The sequence below is a fragment of the Vulpes lagopus genome, chromosome 9 (genome assembly GCF_018345385.1).
Source record: "Vulpes lagopus strain Blue_001 chromosome 9, ASM1834538v1, whole genome shotgun sequence".
In the NCBI taxonomy this organism is placed as follows: domain Eukaryota; kingdom Metazoa; phylum Chordata; class Mammalia; order Carnivora; family Canidae; genus Vulpes; species Vulpes lagopus.
In genome coordinates this window covers 9,593,640-9,614,065 of record NC_054832.1, presented here as the reverse complement: position 1 = coordinate 9,614,065, position 20,426 = coordinate 9,593,640, and the positions used below count along the sequence as shown (strand labels likewise).

Genomic DNA, 20,426 nt, shown 5'->3' with positions numbered 1-20,426 from the left:
AACAGTGAAAAAGAGGAAGCACTAAAGGGTGTTGAGGAAGAGTGCAATCCTGTTTCCACTCACTTCTGAGACTCCTGGGCAAGACATGGAGAGAATCTAGTTCATATTAGTTTGAATTATTATCATCCCCTTAGGAAAATTTAATGCTTTTGATTAAATTCTTTTTTATTGAAAAATAATAATAGACTTGATATTATTATATTTTATGGCCCCTTTAAACTTTTAAATGCTGATTTTTGAAAGATGGTATTCAAAGTAAATCTTGGGACGCCTGGCTGGCTTAGTCGGTATAGCATACAGTTCTTGATCTTGGGGTCTTGAGGTTGAGCCCTGCATCAGCTGGGGGGGTGGGTAGTGATTACATTAAAAATTAAAAAACAAAAACAAAGTAAATCTCTTTTGGAACTGCCATATCTCTGTCTTAGATTTTTGCGATTTTAATTCCTTAGATTTATTCTGTTATTTTCATTTTGTTGACTTGAAATAACAATATTTATTTGGCATCCATTCTCTTAGCTAAACAGGCAGACTTGTTTAACCTTTCTTATGACTTACTTTTTTTCTTTTTTATAGAATCCGAATTGCTGGAATCAGAGGTATTCAAGGAGTGGTTCGCAAAACAGTTAATGATGAACTCCGGGCTACCATTTGGGAACCCCAGCATATGGATAAAATAGTTCCATCCCTCTTGTTTAACATGCAGAAGATAGAAGAGGTTGACAGGTATTGGATAAAGATATTAGGATTGAGGGTGTGCTACTTTTGTATATGTGTATTTGTGTTTGCTTGCCAGGATAAGCAAGTTTTGTCTTTAGTATTGTATAAATAGTGGTCTCGTAAACTTGAATGAGTTTAAATAAGTGCCCTTTCTGAAAAAATTATTCATTTCTAGGCTTAGTAGACCACATAGTCTTATACATGTAAGGTTTTATTTCTTTTAGAATAAATTTATACTTGCTGCTTGTTATTGAGCATCCAAATGCTGTTTGAATTAATACTAAAAGTTGCAAGTGTGTGAAACAAATTATAGCTGAACATCTGTTATTCTTTAGAGATCCTGGATGCTTTTTCTTAGGCAATTAGAACTAACCAAAAGAATACTGATAATAATGATTGCTTTATCATTTTTATAAACAAAAGGTTAGACTGTGTTTCTTATTCTTAAGTATTTTGGGAGAAAAGGAAAACATGTTAACATTTCTTGAGTCAAGTCTGTTCTTTTAGCTGTTAGAACTGGTGCTAGAGTTCTTGCATGCAGCTTTCTTCATTTCCCTTTTCCCCCCAGTCGTACAGGTCCTCCTCCTTCCCCTTCTGCAACTGACAAAGAAGAGAATCCCGCTGTGCTGGCTGAAAACTGTTTCAGAGAACTGCTGGGTCGAGCGACTTTTGGGAACATGAATAATGCTGTTAGACCAGTTTTTGCGTAAGGAGTTGGTATTTTCCTGGTTATTTGTGGCTGGGCCATACTGATTCTGTGTTCCTTTACTTAACAGAGGACACTTTTTGTGAGCATGCTTGCATTACTACTGGAAAGTGTAGTAGCATTGTAGCGAGAGTACAGGAGTGAACCCAACATCATGTGTTTGAGAGCTGTTCAACCACTACACCAGCTTTTTCCCCTTAAAAATGAAATACAATCATGTGCTTGATAGTATGAGTATCATTTATCATGAATTTCTACTGCCAGTGTTTGAAATGCATATGCACAGTAAAATATTAACAGTGTCCTAGTGTGATACATCTTGTGTAGTAACTTCTGTGGTCATTTCTTCTAGTCCCTGGCTTCTGTTTCTTGACTGGCTTTCTTCACTGGCCATACTACCTTAGTGCATGTTCACTTCTCTAAATTTTGCCTTGTATCTGTGACTGGTCAGAGCAGGAGTATTGACTGTCTCATTGGTATATCTGTTTCCCCCTCAGGGAAAATATATTTGTGAACTTTGAGTTTCTCCACAGAGATATCTCTTAAGACTTGTTGTCAAGCTTCTTTCGGTGTTCTAACTCAATTATCAGATGATACATCTACTGCATAATATTTTGTAATTTCTGGCCATTTTTGCTGATTTTTATTAATCATTTGCCCATCATTTTCCCTTCCTGACTGTAATAAAGTCTTTATAGCATATATAAAGTTGTCTAACATCCCAGAATTCTTTATATAAGGCAGATATTTGGGTTTAAAGTTGAGCTTTAGTTATAAGAGTCTATAAACCACAAAATTATATTAAAATTACGAGAATCATTAGGTATCCAAAAGAATCTGTGATTTCCCCCACTGCCCAAAAAAGAAAAATTGAAATCTGTTTAATGACTGGGCTTATGGAAATGCTAGTAAGGAAATAATCAAAATTATGTCAAATATAACTAAAGGTAACTAACGATTTATTGTTTAGTGTCCAGACCTGCTGATTTAATATTAGAATTCCAGTTTTTATCATAATACTTTTATTAATTGAGAGGTAATATATAAGGCCTTTAAAATCTAGAGAGTGATCCTGGAAGAAAAAGACTATTAAATTAACTGTACTTGAGGTGGGTAACGTGAAGTGGGCTATGTTTTTTATTGTGTAGAACTTGATGGCTTTAAATCTTGATCATGTGTTAGTTAATTAAGTTGATAATTAAATATTTAATTATATATTTGCTAGTTAATGAGCTAATTAAATATTAAATGCCCTAAGTAAGATACCAGGTATTTTGGAGAATATATACACAAATAAAGCTTTCCTAGTCCTCAGCAAACTTCTGGTGGATGATTGACATCCACAATAATTTTAATACAATATGTAGGTTATGAGAAAGGGCCAAAATGTGCTGTAGCAGTTCAAAACAAAGAATTCACATTGAATTGGGGTTATTGGGGGTGATCTTTTTTGATACTTAGGTGGATAAGTAGATTTTAGCTGGTTGAGATGCATGAGGAGAGGCAGAGACATGTGGATTTTGAGAAACAGATTAGTTGATACCATTAACTGGAGTATCAGAGTTGAAAGGTTAGTGTAAAATGACAGATAGTTCAAGCCACACTATAGGGATCTTATAGTTTTATATTTAAATCTGTATGGAATTCATGCTTTTAGCTCAAAGATGTGAAATGACCATAATTGTCCTTGAGAAAGTTAATCAGATGAGCTATGAGGATGGATTTGAGCCAGGGCCAGTATGTTAGGAGGTTACTGTAATAAAACTCTGGACAAGGTGGAAGAATCAAAAGTAAATGGTACCATGTTTGAAGAGGTAAATACAGTTCAGGTTTTCTGCCTCTTTAGCAAAGTGGTTTTGAACTTTGTAGAAGAGTCATGATACGTTTTTAACTTCAGGGGCATTTTACAGCTTCTTTTAATGGTAAATGACTCATTTGAGGAGGTTTTGACTTTAAACCTGCAGTTTTTTGTTTGTTTTTTAAGGAAAAACAGTATTTCTTTATGTACTATTCTTAAATACTTAAAAATGTATCCTGCTATATATTCACTGTTTATTAAAAATGTGATATTCAAAATTTCTATTAAATAATTTATTTTCCTTACTAGATCAAATAATAATCGAAATAAAAAACCTACTTGACTGTCAAACTAAAGCATTTTTTTGGAAGTAATTTCCCAGATCAGTTTTCCTTACTTACGAACTATTTTTTGTAGTCATTCATTAACTAGAAATAAATTGCCCGTTAGGAAACGAATCTTTCTTACTACTGGAAGATTTCTATGAGGTACTAATTTTGCAAAGTATGCTACACTGTTGTCATTTTTACTTTTTCTTAAAAGAAATTACTTAATATATCATTGAAATACTGTTCTTTTTTTTTTTTTTTTTTTTAAGATTTTATTTATCCATGAGAAACACACAGAGAGAGAGGCAGAGGGAGAAGCAGGCTCCATGCAGCGAGCCCGATGTGGGACTCGATCCCGGGACTCCAGAATCATGCCCTGCGCTGAAGGCAGGCACTCAACCACTGAGCCACCTAGGCATCCCGAAATACTATTCTTACTGCATACTTTTTTATATACTTAAAAAGTTAACTTAGCATTGAAAGAAAAATTATTAGTATAAAGATAAATTATTTTAATAATTCCTATGTAAAATAGTTTTGCCTTTTCTTTCTACTTCCTTTTCTTTTTTTTTTTTCTTAAGTATGCTCCATGGCCAGTGTGGAGCCTACATGGGGCTTGAACTCACAACCCTGAGATCAAGATCTGAATATTCAACTGGCTGAGCCACTCAGGTGCCACTATGGCAATTTTTATATGCAGAGATTTTTAACTTTATATAGTTTAAGGTTTTTCTCTTTCTTTCTTTTTTTCTTTCTTTTTTTCTTTTTTTCTTTCTTTTTTTCTTTCTTTCTTTCTTTCTTTCTTTTTCTTTCTTTCTTTTTCTTTCTTTCTTTCTTCTTTCTCTCTCTCTCTCTCTCTCTCTTTCCCTTTCTTTCTTTCTTTCTTTCATTCATTCATTTATTTTTAAATAGACTATTTATTCATGAGAGAGACAGAGAGGCAGAGACATAGGCAGAGGGAGAAGCAGGCTCCCTGCAGAGAGCCTGATGCGGGACTGGATCCCAGGACCCCAGGATCACTACCTGAGCTAAAGGCAGACACTCAACCTCTGAGCCACCCAGGTGTCCCAGTATTTCTTTTTAAATTATTAACCTTAGGATTGCCTATTTCATGTTTTGCAAATTACGGTTGTGATTTTTTTTTAACCGGACTACGTTCAGCTCAAGATTTTTGAGAAGTTTAATAGATTAGGGTTAAAGTGCCATATATTTAGAGATGTATCTTGGTGTAGGGTATGGTCACTCAGTTATCACAATTACTTTTTGAATGTTTTGAACCTAGAAAATTTAGTCTTTTTTTTTTCTTAAGATTTTATTTATTTGAGAGAGAGAGCGACAGTATTGTAGGCATACAGAAGCTGAGGGAGGGAGAGGCAGACTTCCCACTGAGCAAGAAGACTGACGCAGGGCTCAATCCCAGGACCCTGAGATCAGGACCTGAGCCGAAGGCAGATGCTTAGCTAACTGAGCCACCCAGGTGCTCCTTAGCCTTGACTTTTTAGAGCAGAGATAACATTGCTCATTGAATACTAGGGCAGAAATTTTGGGTGCTAGGGTAGCAGGGAAAAAGAGATAAGGATTGAAATTAAAGTTGATGTTGTACATTGTGAACACTGTGCTTGGTGATTTTGTTAGCTTTATCTCATTTGATTTGCACAGTACAGTTATCCTGTTAAGTGGAGGGTATTGTCATTCATGTTTTACAAATGAAAGGCTATGGCCCATAGCTCTGAACTTTGAAGTTCTTTGCATTGATTGATTCTGTACCTGTAAAGATTTTATAAGAAAATTTAAAAATTAAAATTTGACATTTGGAGACAAAATTAGACATTTAGATATAGAATATCAATAGCTGTGATAAAAGGTAAAAGCTTTTCATGTTTCTTAAAGCTTTGCACCAGAGTCAACAGAGAGTGAACTGGTATGTTTGACCTTTGGTTGTCTAGAAGTAGCTTAAGTGAGAAACTGGACATTTCTTTGAAGTCACATTTTTTATTTTATGAATTATTGAAAATTTTGCATGCCATTATATGATGTCTCCATGATTTTTGCATATATAAAAATAAGGCATTTTCTTTTTTCTTCAAGTCTGAGTGAAATTTTTCTTCTACTGAAAGGAATAGTAAGGTGAAAATTTTATATTTCATCTGACCTCTTTGTCTGACTATGCTTATAGATCTTTTACTAGTGTCCATACTGTTGGAATTGAAATATTTTTCATTCGAACTGAATATATTCTGTCCCAGTTCTTGTTTTAGAAGTTTTAGAAGTGATTAAGTAGGGCAGCCCCAGTGGCGCAGTGGTTAAGCGCCGCCTGAAGCCCGGGGTGTGATCCTGGAGATCGAGGATCGAGTCCCAAGTTGGGCTCCCTGCATGGAGCCCGCTTCTCCCTCTGCCTGTATCTCTGCCTCTGTGTGTGTCATGAATAAATAAATAAAATCTTTTAAAAAAAGAAGTGATTAAGTGGAAATTTTTTACTTTCAAAGATCTCACCCAATTGAGTTTGTGACTCTACTTTTTCTTGGTTATGCATCAGTGACTCCTCAAAATAAAACTCCCCACCTGTTTTGCAAAGATAGTAAGAGTAGTAAATTGTGTATGTATAAGTCCAGGACAGTGGTTTTCAGAAGTTAATTATGCTTAAAAATCTCAGTGATGTGTAAGCTCTTTGGTCCCATCGTCCTTAGGCCTGGGGCCTAGTAGAGAGCCCTGAAATCTGCCTGTTGTTGTGTTTTTTTAGCCAAGGTGATTTTGATGCATGTGGTCTGAGACACATGATTTGAGAATCACTGGTCTTATAAATTTGAAATTATTTTCCTCTCCCTTTCCCTTTCCCTTTACTCTAACTTGCAGAAAAAATAGTATCTAGTTGCTGCTTGGTTCCATTGCAGTTTGACTTCTGCTCATGCCAATAGTTTGGGGCTCTTCTTACAAAGGTAACCAATACACTGGACCTGTAACATTGCTTTGCTTTTCTCCTCCAGAGATAGGAGCAACGTGTTACTTCTGTGTATTAGATAGCCTAAAGCAAGATTGTGAGTTTAGTTACAAATTTAAATATATATAAACACCTGCCAGCATATAGACCAATGGCTTGAAAGGCTATAACCAAAAGAATGATTCAACCAAATTTACCAATTCTTCCCTTGAAAACTAAACTGAAATAAGGATAGAATCAACATGAGAAAATGAAATTACAATACCAAAACAATTTAAATTAATTCCACCAAAGCTAAGTTCTTGATTTTAAATGCTAATTTTATATGATTTGTTTTGTCTAGAAAGGGCCCAAGATACTACACCTGGTTGAGATTAAGCTGACATTTGTTACCTGTTCTGTGCCATACACTGTGCTACATGTTTTCACATGAGTTGTTTAATCATTCCAACAGCCCTGTAAGGAATGTGTCATTACCCCCAATTTACAGATAGGAACACTGAAATTCTAGAGGTGAAACCATTTATCTAAAGTGATAGTTCATAAGTGGCATCTAAATGCAGGGGTTTGACCCCAATTTTCAAGATTCCTATACCAGTGGTAAAACAAGGAGCATGACGTTTGCTGAGGTTTTTTTTTTTATTTTTTAAATAGAAAACTTTTATTGGCTTCAGAAAATTCTCACTTATCTCTAGTTTGCTGTCAATTCCTAAAATCACAAGCTTTTTTTTCTTTTTTTTTTAAGATTTTATTTATTTATTCATGAGAGACATAGAGAGAGGCAGAGGCAGAGGGAAAAGCAGGCTCCATGCAGGGAACCTGATGTGGGACTTGATTCCGGGTCTCAGCTCAGGATCACATCCTGGGCTGAAGGTGGTGCTAAACTGCTGAGCCACCCAGGCTGCCCTTGTAATTTTTCTGCTTTGAATGGTTCTTAGGAAATATAACATTCATTTTTATATAATATTTAAAGTTTAACATTCAGTTTTTTGGTGTAAAGTTTAATATTTCCTTTTTCTTCTTTAGGAATAAAAGGTTAAATGCTTTTGTCTTAATACCTACTTTTGGCTAGTATATTTTTCAGTTTCAAAAATTAGATATTAGTGTATGTGTGTGTTTTAACTTGTATGTTTGGTTCTGTTGCTCAGCATTCCTTTTTGCCTTTCTGTTTTTTATTCTGGAATCGTTTTTTTTCCTCCTTCTAAAGTAAATCCTCTAGAAATTGCTTTATTGCATGTCTTCATTTTATCCACATTGAAAGTTTTGCTTGGCAAATAATACTAAGCTGAATTAGCAGATCAGTACTCTGAGGGTATTATCCTATTCTCTGGCTTCTCTTGTTGCTCTTGGTGAGTTACCTGGGAATCTAGTTCTGTTTCCTTTAGAGGTGAGTTGTTGTCCCTCTTGGACCTTGTCTTTATCTTGATGAGATTCCTGAACCTGAGGATTAGGGGTTTGATCTTTGGTTGGGTGTTTTTAATTAGAAAAAATCTCAGTCATTGGCTCCTCAAATGGAGCTCATTCTCATTCGATCTTTGTTCTTTTGAAACTCTGGCTAGAGGTGTCTTGGGTCTTCTCCCTCCTAAGTTCATAGCTCTTAAGCTCTCCCAACACGTTGTTTTTATTCCTTTGCTTTTCTCTGCTACATTCTAGGATACGATTTTATATATTGTTTGGGGTGCTAGAGGAAGAAAGTAATAAAAAAAAGGAACACTTAAAGTAATTTTCTTGTTAATTACAGGCATTTAGACCATCACAAACTATGGGATCCCAATGAATTTGCAGTTCACTGTTTTAAAATTATAATGTATTCCATTCAGGTAAGGATTGGTTTAAGTATTTATCATATTTATATAAGTAATTTTGATTTTGTGTCGATAAACATATCAGAGTTCTAGAATACTGTAAGATATACATGTTCTTAATTTAGTTTTTTGTCTCATTTTATTTACCACTTATTTTCTTATTTGCCAAGATGAAAAGATACTTAATAAAAAGAAGTAAAAGATCTCATGATGCTGTTTATTGTTCATTTATTTGTTTTTTGTTTTGTTTTGTTTTTTTTTTGTTTTTTTTTTGTTCATTTATTTGAATATATTTGTTGTGTGTTTATATTTCACTGATAAACTGGTATTGGAATTGAAATTTATTACAGTAGCATATAGCTGATGATAATTAGTATTTATTGAGTTTTTACTGTGTGATAGTGATGTGTTAACTCCTCTAGCCTTAATAATACCTCATGATGAGATACTCTTATCTACTACAGAGGACCACAACTTGGTTCTCCTGGAAACCTGAACAGACCCAGGTGGCTCTTAATTCAAGTGGAGATTTTAAGTCCTTTTTTTTTTTTTTTTTTTTTTAACACACTCTATATTTTTTATGCCCTGAAAAGTCATCGTTCAATCAAAGGAGATAAGATAGTAAGAAAGCAGCATGGCTTTTACTATAGGTCATACCAGGATTCACATCCTAGATGTGCGGTTTACTGGTTATGTGAACTTGGGCAAATTATTCAGTCCCTCTGAGTTCTAGTTTTCTCATTCCTGAAAAGAAAACTTTAATTCATGCATTGAATGGATCATTTATATTTTTAAAATAGAAATACCATTTTATCAAGTGCCAGTTGTACTAGGTACTGTGTACATAACTTACTTGCTCTCTTGTTTTGGATCCTCATTTTTTATAATAGATACTGTGATTATTCTCCTTTTGCAGATCAGGAAACTGATGTTTAGAGAGGTCAGGTATGGCACTAAAGGGAACACAGGTAGAATGTGAAATCACGGTTCAGATTCTGGTCATTCTGTTCCACAAGGTTTGGTCTAAACCAACCAGTAAGTTAAAGTTAGCATACCATAATGTGGGTTTTTGATAAGTGGTAGTTACTATAAAGCTGGTTTGGATGTAGTAGGATAATATCAAAAATTTATTTTTCTAGTTTTATTGAGTCATAATTGACATATAATGTGTGGCTTTAAGATGTACAACATATGATTGGATATATGTATATATTGTAAAATGATTACTGTAGTAGTTTACTAAAGATCTGTCACCTTACAAGTCTTTTGCACAAAATATACTGATAAAGTCAAAGAAAGAATCAATAAATACTTATTGATTAAAGATTAAGAAACTCCTGGTCCACAGCATTTCTCTGGACATAGCTTTAAGTACAGCATGTTTTATAAGTCCATTGATCACAGGTTAAATAGTAGTACCCAGTAGAATGAGAATTTCTGTTTAGTAAGACTTATCTTGATACAATTAAAACTTGTAATAAATTTGTTTTAATTGCTGTTTACCATAAAATTGTTTATGGGAATCATTCTGAAGTAACATTTCTTCCTCTCTCAGCACATTAAGCTAGCTAGCCTGACCAGGATTTATATCCCTAAGGGGTTACATAGACATAATTTCAGGTAGTTTCAAATATAATAGGGCATTTGTGGTAAAGGGAAAATATTTAAAGCTCATCCTTTGTGCTAAATTGATTTGTTGAAGGTAATAAGGTGTTGTGTTTAAGAGCTGGGCTCTGAGGTTGGGTTAGGATTCACAGCTAGGCCCTCCCTTAGAGTTTCTGCGTGATCTTTTACAAATTACTGAACTTAAAATTAAAAACCTGCCTCATTTGCACTGGGAAGTGCACAGTGGAACTGCTGGTGTGGATAAAATGTGATACTACATATACAGAGGGTAGAAGAGTGCCTGGCACCTGCTTCTGAATCAAATGTGTTCTTCTGTTGTCATTTTTGTTTGTTTAATGTTGCAGTAACATATTATTCCAGGAGTCACCAATTAAAGAGTAAGTAATAATGGCTAAATTGAACACGTTTCCTGTAGTAGGTACAATTTTAGGTTCCTTTCACAAATGAACTCATGTAAGTGTCACAACGATTCTATGAAGTAACTGTTTTTATTTTCTAAATATTGTAGATGAGGAAAACTGAGGTTTAGAGAAGTTAAGTAATTCTCTCTTAAGCTGTACTCTATTAAGCTATTAAATGATGCAGCCCAAATTTGAATTTGGGCAAATATGACTCCAAGGCTTATATTCAAATAACCACCCTATTATGTTGCTTCTTAAAGGCTACACATCCAACAATATTGCTCTAAACTTCAGTGTGAGGGTGAGTTTTACCATGCGTACACAGTAGCTCAGTAAAACTGCGTGAGGAACTTTCAGTGTTTAGTATAATTAACATCATTGTAGTTTTGTTCCTATCACTCCATACACTTTTTTCATCCAGGGTGGAATTCTTGAGCTCTTGTGGACAGGTGCTATGCTTTGCTTAGGATACCCCTGCTTTATGTAGTTATTAATACTCACTCTCTGAAGTGTCCTGGTTTAGACAATAAGTCAAATTGCCATTGTATTTGTAAGACAGACCCTACCATGAGGCTCATGCATGAGAAGCATACAGCTTTCTTGGGAAGAAGTTCCGTTTCAGGTTTTGTGTATGTGTGTGTCTGTCTGGGATTCATCTCTTTTTATGTTACAGAAAGTAAATGTGAAAATGTTTACCTTGGGTTGTTATAAAAGTAGATGTATTGTGATAAATACCAGAAATACTTGATGGCAAATTTGGTTATGTTGATAGAGGTGGAGGGAGATTCTTTTTGCTTTTGAGCAGAGTAGCCATTATGTGTTGGACACTGCTTTTGACATAAAACAACCCATTCCAAAGGATAGAAAAGTCACCAGTGTGAAAACAGAGCGGTGGGGCCTGAGGGCAAGCAAACACAGACATGGAGATTCAGGGCCATAGCCCATTTTGTTTGTTTTTGTTTTTTTACAGCCTAGTAGTAGACCCACTCATGACTTCTGGGTGTAGTTACTAGTTTAAAAAAAACAACAACAACCAAAACTTTGCTACTCTCTTAAAAAAAAAGAAGTAAGAAAATATTCCTTGTAGTAAACATTTTCTAGCTATCTTATTTTAGATTTAGGCCTCAATATCATTCATTGTGATTGATCAAATTTATTTATGATAAAATTGCCTTTGTAAAATTGCAAATCTTCCAATATTTCCTTGATTTAAATTTGATCAGGTATACACTGATAACATTTTCATTTTCATAGTGGCTTTTGATGAGATGGGAGTTTTGACTGTTTAGCATTGTTAGGTATCCATAATGAGAAATAATATTTATCTAGTTTGGGTAAGAGAGAAGTGCTGTAAATATCATAATCTGTTTATTTTAAATATTTGTCCTATTATCAAATTATAAGAGTATATAAATGTTCTTTGAAATTACAGAGAAGTGTGAAGAGAATAAAAACTTGGTATGAATCCTGGGCACTGTCAATATTTAGGTGTATATAATTCTAGTCCTATATATTGTTTTAAAGAACTGATTAAATTTCGTTAATCATAGTATTTTGCAACTTTTTTCATACAGGGTATTATAAATATTTTCTAATATACCAGTTTATTCTTGAAAAGCGTTTTTTAATGGCTACATATTTTTCTGTGACATGAGTATACGTCTCCGGCAGTTGGACATTTAAGGGACATACGATTTTCCCTTCTTAGGAATTCTGTCAGTATGCATATAACTATTCGTACATCTTTGTGTACTGTTTTGCTTCTTTTAGGCTCAGTATTCTCACCATGTAATTCAGGAGATCCTAGGACACCTTGATGCTCGTAAAAAAGATTCTCCACGGGTTCGAGCAGGTATCATCCAGGTTCTATTAGAGGCTGTTGCCATTGCTGCTAAGGGTTCCATAGGTGAGTGTCAGCAAAGAAAACAAAACGAAGAAACCTAAAACAAAAAAATTAATGCATTAATCTATTGTAGATTTTTTTTCAGTAGATACAGCAGTGTATAGAAAACTCTTTAAAAATACTTTAATGTTTTTAAATGTGCTATAATTTCTCTTGAAATTTTGGGCTCCCTTGATGACTCTCAGACTTCTTTAATGCACACTTAAGCCTTTCCTCTATGTCAGTCTCCCCTTCCTCCTTTTTTCTTTTCTTTTTTTTTTTTTTATTTTAATTTTATTCATTTATTCATTAGAGACACAGAGAGAGAGGGGTAGAGACATAGGCAGAGAGAGAAGCAGGTTCCCTGCGGGGAGCCCGATGCGGGACTCAATCCCAGGACCCTGGGGATCATGACCTGAGCTGAAGGCAGATGCTCAACCACTGAGCCACCCAGGGGTCCCCCTCCTTTTTTCTAATAAAGAACTTGAAAACCAGTTATGTGCTAGACATTTGGGAGGATATAGATCCAAATGTTATTATTTCTATCAAATGCTGTAATTCAGGGCAGAATTTGCTTGCATATCATAAGAAAACCAGAGTGCAAACCAGGCATGGAAAGTGGGTTGGTAAGAGCAAAATAATACATCGCTTATTTGGCTAGAATGTGTGGTAGTGTGGAGGAATTGGTTTTGAGTGTATAATACTGGAAAAGCTCACATTAGTGTTCATTTACAGGACCCACAGTGCTGGAAGTCTTTAACACCCTCCTGAAGCATCTGCGTCTCAGTGTTGAATTTGAAGCAAATGATTTACAGGGGGGATCTGTAGGCAGTGCCAGCTTAAACTCAAGTTCCAAAGACAATGATGAGAAGATTGTGCAGAATGCTATCATCCAAACAATAGGTGAGTACATTTCACTTTTCAAAACTTTATGTAAAACAGTGATTAAAAAGCTCTCACTGAAAGATATTTGTCTCTAACAGTGCATTAATCAAAAGTGAATTGTAGCTTTAGACTTTTAAAAAACTTACATTCCAAAAATAAACATAATAGGACAAAGAACACTGTATATCCTTCACCAGATTCATCTCTTAATCCTGTATGCCATTTATTTTATCATTTATGTTGTCTCTTTCCCTCCTTCCCTCTCTCCATTTCTCCATGTGTGCATGTATGTATATTTGTGTGTACATTATGTGTACATATATATACATTATACACACACACACAGAGATACATAAATACATCCTCATTTTTCCCTAAACCACTAAGACACTAAGTGCATATGCATCATGGTCTCTTACCATAGAGTATTTTTCCAAAGAATAAGATTCTTTCTTATGTAACCAGAATATACTTACCAACATCCATGAATTTAACATTGACATAGTACATGAATCAGACTTCCATATTGTAGTTTTGTCATTTGACCTAATATTTTTTTTTTTAGAGCATCTTTTTCCTTATGTCCAGGATTCAGTCTAGGATCATAAATTGCATTTAGTTGTAATACTTAAGTTCCTTTAGTCTTAAGTTCTTTTCAGTTATGATACAGTTTTTTTGTTTTTTTTTTATAAATTTATTTTTTATTGGTGTTCAATTTGCCAACATATAGAATAACACCCAGTGCTCATCCCGTCAAGTACTGATACGGGGGTTTTTAAGAGCATACCACCCCCATCCAAAAAGTTTTCCTCTTTTGGGTTTGTCTGGTGTTTGCTCATTCCTGGCTGAATGCTACATAAAGGATAAGGTTCTTTGATGATTGCATACAGAGAGGTACACAGTGTACTTTTGCTTCTCATTGGTGATGTGAATTTTGATCCAAGTGTTCTGTTTCTCTGTTGTACGGTTTCAGTTTTTATCCTTATGAACAATAAGCCATCTTTGAGGATGTGCTTTTAGACCATGTGGATATTCTGCTCTTCACCCAAACCTCCCCGTGAATTTAGTAACCATTCATAATTCTTACCTGAACCTGTCTTTACTGTCATGTTGCAAATGGATGGTTTTCAAATTCCGCACTCCCTCTACAGCTGTCAGGTGGCACTCAGTGTTCTGCGGTGAGCAGGAATCCCTTTTTCTTCCCTGTGTATGTATGTAGGAATGCGGGTATTTATATCTTTATTATTGGCATGAGCTTACGGATTTATATTTTCATGCTTCATAATTCATTCTGTATTTATTGTTTTAGTTTGGTGCTGATTTTGTCTTAGATTTGGCCAGTTGGAACTCCCATCTTCCATGTCTTTGTAACTTTTCTCCATTTCTTTTGAGCATAGCCTTACTGGTTTAAGCTGTTTCAGGCTCATTTTATATTTCCTGCTGTAGCCATGGGATCCGTCATTTCTCAAAGTGCTCTGGTTTCTTTTACTGGGGAATGATATTAGAAACCAAGTTATGGGTACCGATGCCTTCGGCTTTAATTTCATTTTTTTTTTTTTCTTAAAAACATGACTAAAGTACAGTAAAAGTGTAAAGAACTTCCTTTAAAAAAAAGAATTTTTTTTTTTTTGGAAAATAGAGTGATTTGACTGTATTAAAGTAAAATATAAATTTAATCAAATTTAAGTAAGCACACTCCTATTCTCCTTTAACCTTCCCCTCCTAATATCTTTAGAATACCCAGATCACATTTTAGTGTCACTACGTGATTTCTGTAATAATTTCAAAATTGAGTTGTATCCCTGGGGTTTAGTGCCTAATTTCTAATGGTTGCTAATAGTTTCTGCTAAAAATAAAGTCATATTTTATTTTGGAGCCCAGTTTATATCTTTTATCTGGATAATTTTTCTGTATGGGGGCTACTTATTTAAGTAGTCCTTTGGAATATGTAATACAAAGTTTCTTTTTTATCTTCTTTCTGAAGTTTTATGGATATGCATATATGCATTATGTATCCAGCTTTCAGCACTTACATATTGAATGTGTATGTAGCAGGCCCCATACTAGGATTTTGTGATGCAGGTAGTTTATCTGCTTAGTGCTATACCTCTACTTTACCTAGGTATGATCTTATGTGTGCAGAAATTATCCTCATGAGGGCAAAGGCCCAGGTGTGTCTTATTCAGCACAGTAAAACATAATAGGTGCTTAAGATTTTGGAGTGAAAAGACAAAACATAATGAAGTCCAGTATTACCATGGAATCTCAGTACAGCAGAGATATTTTTGGTATTCTTAAACCAATTAGATCAGTGTATAGTAAATGGTAAATGTAACTTTTATGGTGATTCTTAAATTTATTTGGATTTATGGATTTTCTGTGATATTTTAAGATAATAAATCAGCTCTTCCTGTCTTCACAGAATTAAATTGCTTTAGTGAATTCCAGTGAATTCACTGTTGCTCTTTCACTCCAGAATACTTATTTTTTCAAGTATTTTATTATGAAATATATATGCAGTAAACTCAAGCAATATTTCTGTGACATAACACATTCAAAATAACATGTGGAAATTAAAATGAGAGAAAAGAAGTGCAGTGTGGCACAGTAAGATTTTTGTTTAATCGGATTTCTGATTTCCTCAATATTTTCTTTTAGAAGTTTTCAATACTTAGTTACCAGGTTGTGTGGATATTGCTGTTGGACTAGGGAGCAGAGCTGCTGTGCCTTTGGCACTTGAAGATACGAGGCTGGCGGCAAATTCTTTTTTTTTTTTTTTTTTTTTTTTTTACAGTGATCAAGAACCTAGCTCCATGCAGTGTTCTTTCCAGTTGGGGATTAGGTGGGGCTCCTCAGCACTTCCACCCAGTGGTTCAAACACAAATAGTGGGTTCAGAAAATGAATTCCTTTCAGGACTCTCCTCACAGTTGATTATGTTGGAAACTTGATGCCCTCATGGTAATGACTGGCTTGCTTGGAACAGAAAATCCATGTCTAGTTTTGCATGATTAGCAACGTATCTAATTGGGTTCTTGGAAAGTTAAAAGTACCTTACAGGGAGGAAAGAGAGAATAATGATAACATAGGCTTTGGAAATGAATAACCCACACGTCAGGCCTTACTGTTAGCTGTGTAGTTTTGTTTTTTGTTTTTTTTTTAAAGATTTTATTTATTTATTCATGAGAAACACACACACAGAGAGAGAGAGAGAGAGAGAGAGAGAGACTGAGACATAGGCAGAGGGAGAAGCAGGCTCTACGCAGGGAGCCTGACATGGGACTCAGTCCTGGGTCTCCAGGATCACTTCCTGGGCTGAAGGCAGCACTAAACCGCTGAACCCTCAGGGCTGCCAGCTGTCTAGTTTTTTGTTTTGAGTTCTTACCCTCTCTAATCCTCATTCCCACAAGAGGTAACTGAGGTTAATAAGAAGTAGTTCCTAGACTCATATGGTTATTGTGAGGATCCAAATACAAAATAGTTTCTTAACACCATAGATAGTGCTCCTGAAGTGTTAGAATAATATACTTTATGTGGATTGCACAATGTTAAGATCATGAGTTTTTTGCTTGCTGAAGTGTGTGATAATAGGAAATGACTTTTATCCCCAGATCTAATCAGATGATAAATAGAACAATTTTAGTTTGCATAGATTATTCAGTCCTATAATAAAAGCTGAAGAGTTAAATTGAAAAACTAATTTATTCTTAAATAAGCATTGAAAATGAAGTTTTTGTAATGATTATGTTGCATTTTGAGAAATGAACAAAACCAGCATGATTCAGTACCTGTTCTGATTTTTCAATGAAACAACAAAGTTTGAAGTTTGAGTAAGTGATAATTAAATGTTTTAAGTCTTCTAGACTAAGAAGTAAAAAACTGCAGCAAATACATTTAATATCCACAAGATGTAAGAGTACATGAGAAAAATGACAAGTAAATAACATTTTGTGGGATTTTGTGTGTGTGTCTGTGTGTGTTAGTTGAATTATATATATTGAATTAACCCACTGGGTAGATTGTAAACCTGGCTCATTGTAATGATATTCTACAGCATTTTAGCAATTGTAGGAAGCCAAAGTATTGTGACCTAATTATTGATTTCTTCACCAAAATTTGGCCTCATTACTGACTTTCTTACCAGAACAAGAATTTAGGCTCACAATATATGAACAAGAGTTTCTTAAGAAACACTACCAGAAGTTTTTTTTTCTGTTTTCTAAAAGTCCAACTCAAATTGATGATGGTTTACCATCATAAACCATATGCAAAATACTTTTTTAGACGTTTACTGTTTTATGTGTTAGTCTGTTATACACATCTTACACTATACATGAGTAAATGATTATGAACAAAAGAAATTAGAGTACCTTAAAAGGTTTTTTTTTTTTATTTTTAAAATTTTAATGCAGTTCAAATCAGCGTGCCAAGTTCATTTCAGCTCCTTCACCCCAAACCTGAAGGCAGGGACTGCTTCAGTTTCTCTTTGTGATGGCTGAGGTATAAAGGTGTCTGCTGCATTGAACTTTACATTTCATGTTATCTTTACTTTTCTTGATCTTGATGGATATTGCATCCTTTTGCCTGGCCATGAGCAGAAAGTCCTTGATTTCTTCAATTCCGTGAGGCATGGCTACAATGGGCACAGGGGAGCACACAGCCGGCAGAGCAAGTGGCAAGAAGGGAGAACAGAAAAGGACTTTAGAGTAATATATATGACTTAAAGACATTGTTTTACCACATATTGAAAGCTTTGGTTAATATATATTACGGTTTTGTGTTATGGAAAAATAACCATTTTAATTAGTAAAATTTATCTTAACTTTATCTTAATATTTTCATAGGATTTTTTGGAAGTAACCTACCAGATTATCAGAGGTCAGAAATCATGATGTTCATTATGGGGAAAGTACCTGTTTTTGGAACATCCACCCATACTTTGGATATCAGTCAACTAGGGTATGCGTATGTAGTTTTCCCTATGTTCTCAAACTATAAATTTTAATATCATCTTGGGCTAAATTTCATCTTAATGTTATAAAATTTTTTTTTTAAATCATCATAAAAATCCTATGGAAAACATTATTTTTGTGGCACTAGATTGCTAAGCAGTTGGGTTTTTTTTGTTTGTTTGTTTTTTAAAGATTTATTTATTCATTCAGAGAGAGCGAAGAGAGAGGCAGAGACACAGGCAGAGGGAGAAGCAGGCTCCACGCAGGAAGCCTGATGTGGGACTCGATCCTGGGTCTCCAGGATCACACCCCGGGCTGCAGGCAGCGCTAGACCGCTGCGCCACCGGGGCTGCCCAGATTGCTAAGCAGTTGTATTACCATTGCCTGATTTTATACAATCAGTTTTCAGAATCAGTTTTCAGTATATCATAAATTCTCAAATTTTCTGTGTCTTACATTAACTAGGTTGAAGGTTAATTTATCCTGGACGTTGTCTATATACATACATAATATGTGGTACGGCTTCAAGTTTCTTATAAAGATTTTAAAGATGAATGTCAGTTTTGTCAAATGTTGACTTACTCTTTGAATTCTAGAACTGAAAGTGATTTTTAAAGAACATATTTTTTGGGTTCATTTTATAGTTTGATTTGATTTTACAACATGCTAAAGCTTTAGTTTGGAGATATTTGTGAGTTTTTAATTTAATAAAGAAATGATAGTCTTATTTAATTTATATTTCTTTGACCACTAATTAGATAACCTTTTTCCATTTGTTAGCTTTTTAAAAATTATCTGTTCATAACTGCTTATTGATACATGTTAAATAGATATTATGTTTGCCATTTATATTCATGGTAAGTATATTCTCAGATTTGCAGTGTCTTTTAATTGGGGTTGTTTCATTGTGTGTTCATGTAATCGATTGAATTATTGAATTTTCACATCATTTGTACTGTTTTGAGAGCCAGTAGCTTTTTAATTTTTTTTCTGAATTTTTTGTTTTCTACATAGAACTCTTTAATTCATATGAAATTGATGAGTATAAAGTGAGTCATGACTTTAGCTGGTTTGGAAACAATGTATTTAATCAAAATGAATAGAGTTTTAAAATTAGGTAATATAAGTAAATGAAATAATGTCAATTTGAATTACTACTAATAAGATAATACCAGTATTTTGTGTATCTTAGGGATTTGGGAACCAGGCGGATTCAGATAATGTTGCTGAGATCTTTACTTATGGTAAGGCCTTTAAAATAAGTGAAGAATATACACTTAACATCATTGAAGAGGTTGAAAAAATAGCTTCACGTTATCCACTTTTCTCTTATACTGTAAAATACTGCTTATGGTTAGTTTTTTTCTATGGCTTATATACTTAAATTGTTATTGTATTACTGTTTATTCCTCACATCTCCTGTCATCTTATTTATCTTCATAATGATAAAACATACAGAAGATAGCAAGTATTGTGTTTTTATACACACGAAGATGTCTGGGCTCAGAGACTTGGAGTAGGAGGAGTGAAAGAGGTTCTCCAAGGACAATAAGCTGAAGACAAGAACTTGGATGTGAAACCATGTTCTTTGTACAAATCATGCTAATTCCTTCATATACTCACCAAATAATGATTTCTCATTTGGAAAATAATTCAGCTATGAAGAGCTAAAAAGGAACAGCATATTTAAAATGTGATGACTTCTAGTTATGATTATTTTCATCTTTTTTAAAAAGATTTTTTAATTCATTTGAGAAAGAGCAAGAGCATGAGTCAGAGGGTCAAAGGGAGACGGAGAAGCAGGCTCCCTGCTGAGCAGGAACCTCCCCCCTGACCCCATGTTGGGGCTCTATTCCAGGACCCTGGGATCATGACTTGAACTGAAGGCAGATGCTTAACCAACTGAGCCCTGTGTGCCCCTTATTTTCATCTTTGATTTAACTCTATCTAGTATAATGCCAAGAACAAAGTAGGAGCTGATTATTTGGAATGTGTGTCCTTTCCAAATCTTTTTTTTTTTTTTTAAGACTTTATTTATTTATTCATGATAGACAGAGGCAGAGACACAGACAGAGGGAGAAGCAGGCTCCAAGCCAGGAGCCTGATGCGGGACTCGATCCCCGGACTCCAGGATCGCGCCCTGGGCCAAAGGCAGGTGCCAAACCGCTGAGCCACCCAGGGATCCCCCCTTTCCAAATCTTTATCTTTTAAATTTGTTTTAGGAAATCTGTACTGTACATGATCCCTCCCCCCTTTTTTTAAAAGATTTTATTTATTCATGAGACACAGAGAGAGAGGCAGAGAGACACAGGCAGAAGGAGAAGCAAGCTCCCTGCAGGGAGCCTGATATGGAACTCAATCCCAGGACCCCGGGACCACACCCTGAGCC

General features: G+C 34.8%; 1 protein-coding gene across 3 annotated transcripts in view; it reads left to right on the top strand.

Moving 5' to 3' along the window:
• The window catches only part of EFR3A (EFR3 homolog A), a 105,887-nt gene that overhangs the window by 49,271 nt on the left and 36,190 nt on the right, over positions 1–20,426 (top strand). For all 3 annotated transcript variants that reach the window (XM_041768894.1, XM_041768895.1, XM_041768896.1), the window contains 7 exons: positions 574–723; positions 1,286–1,423; positions 8,230–8,308; positions 12,091–12,226; positions 12,938–13,105; positions 17,930–18,044; positions 19,230–19,281. In XM_041768894.1, the coding sequence (XP_041624828.1) occupies positions 574–723; positions 1,286–1,423; positions 8,230–8,308; positions 12,091–12,226; positions 12,938–13,105; positions 17,930–18,044; positions 19,230–19,281 (838 nt within the window). The remainder of the gene's footprint in view (positions 1–573; positions 724–1,285; positions 1,424–8,229; positions 8,309–12,090; positions 12,227–12,937; positions 13,106–17,929; positions 18,045–19,229; positions 19,282–20,426) is intronic.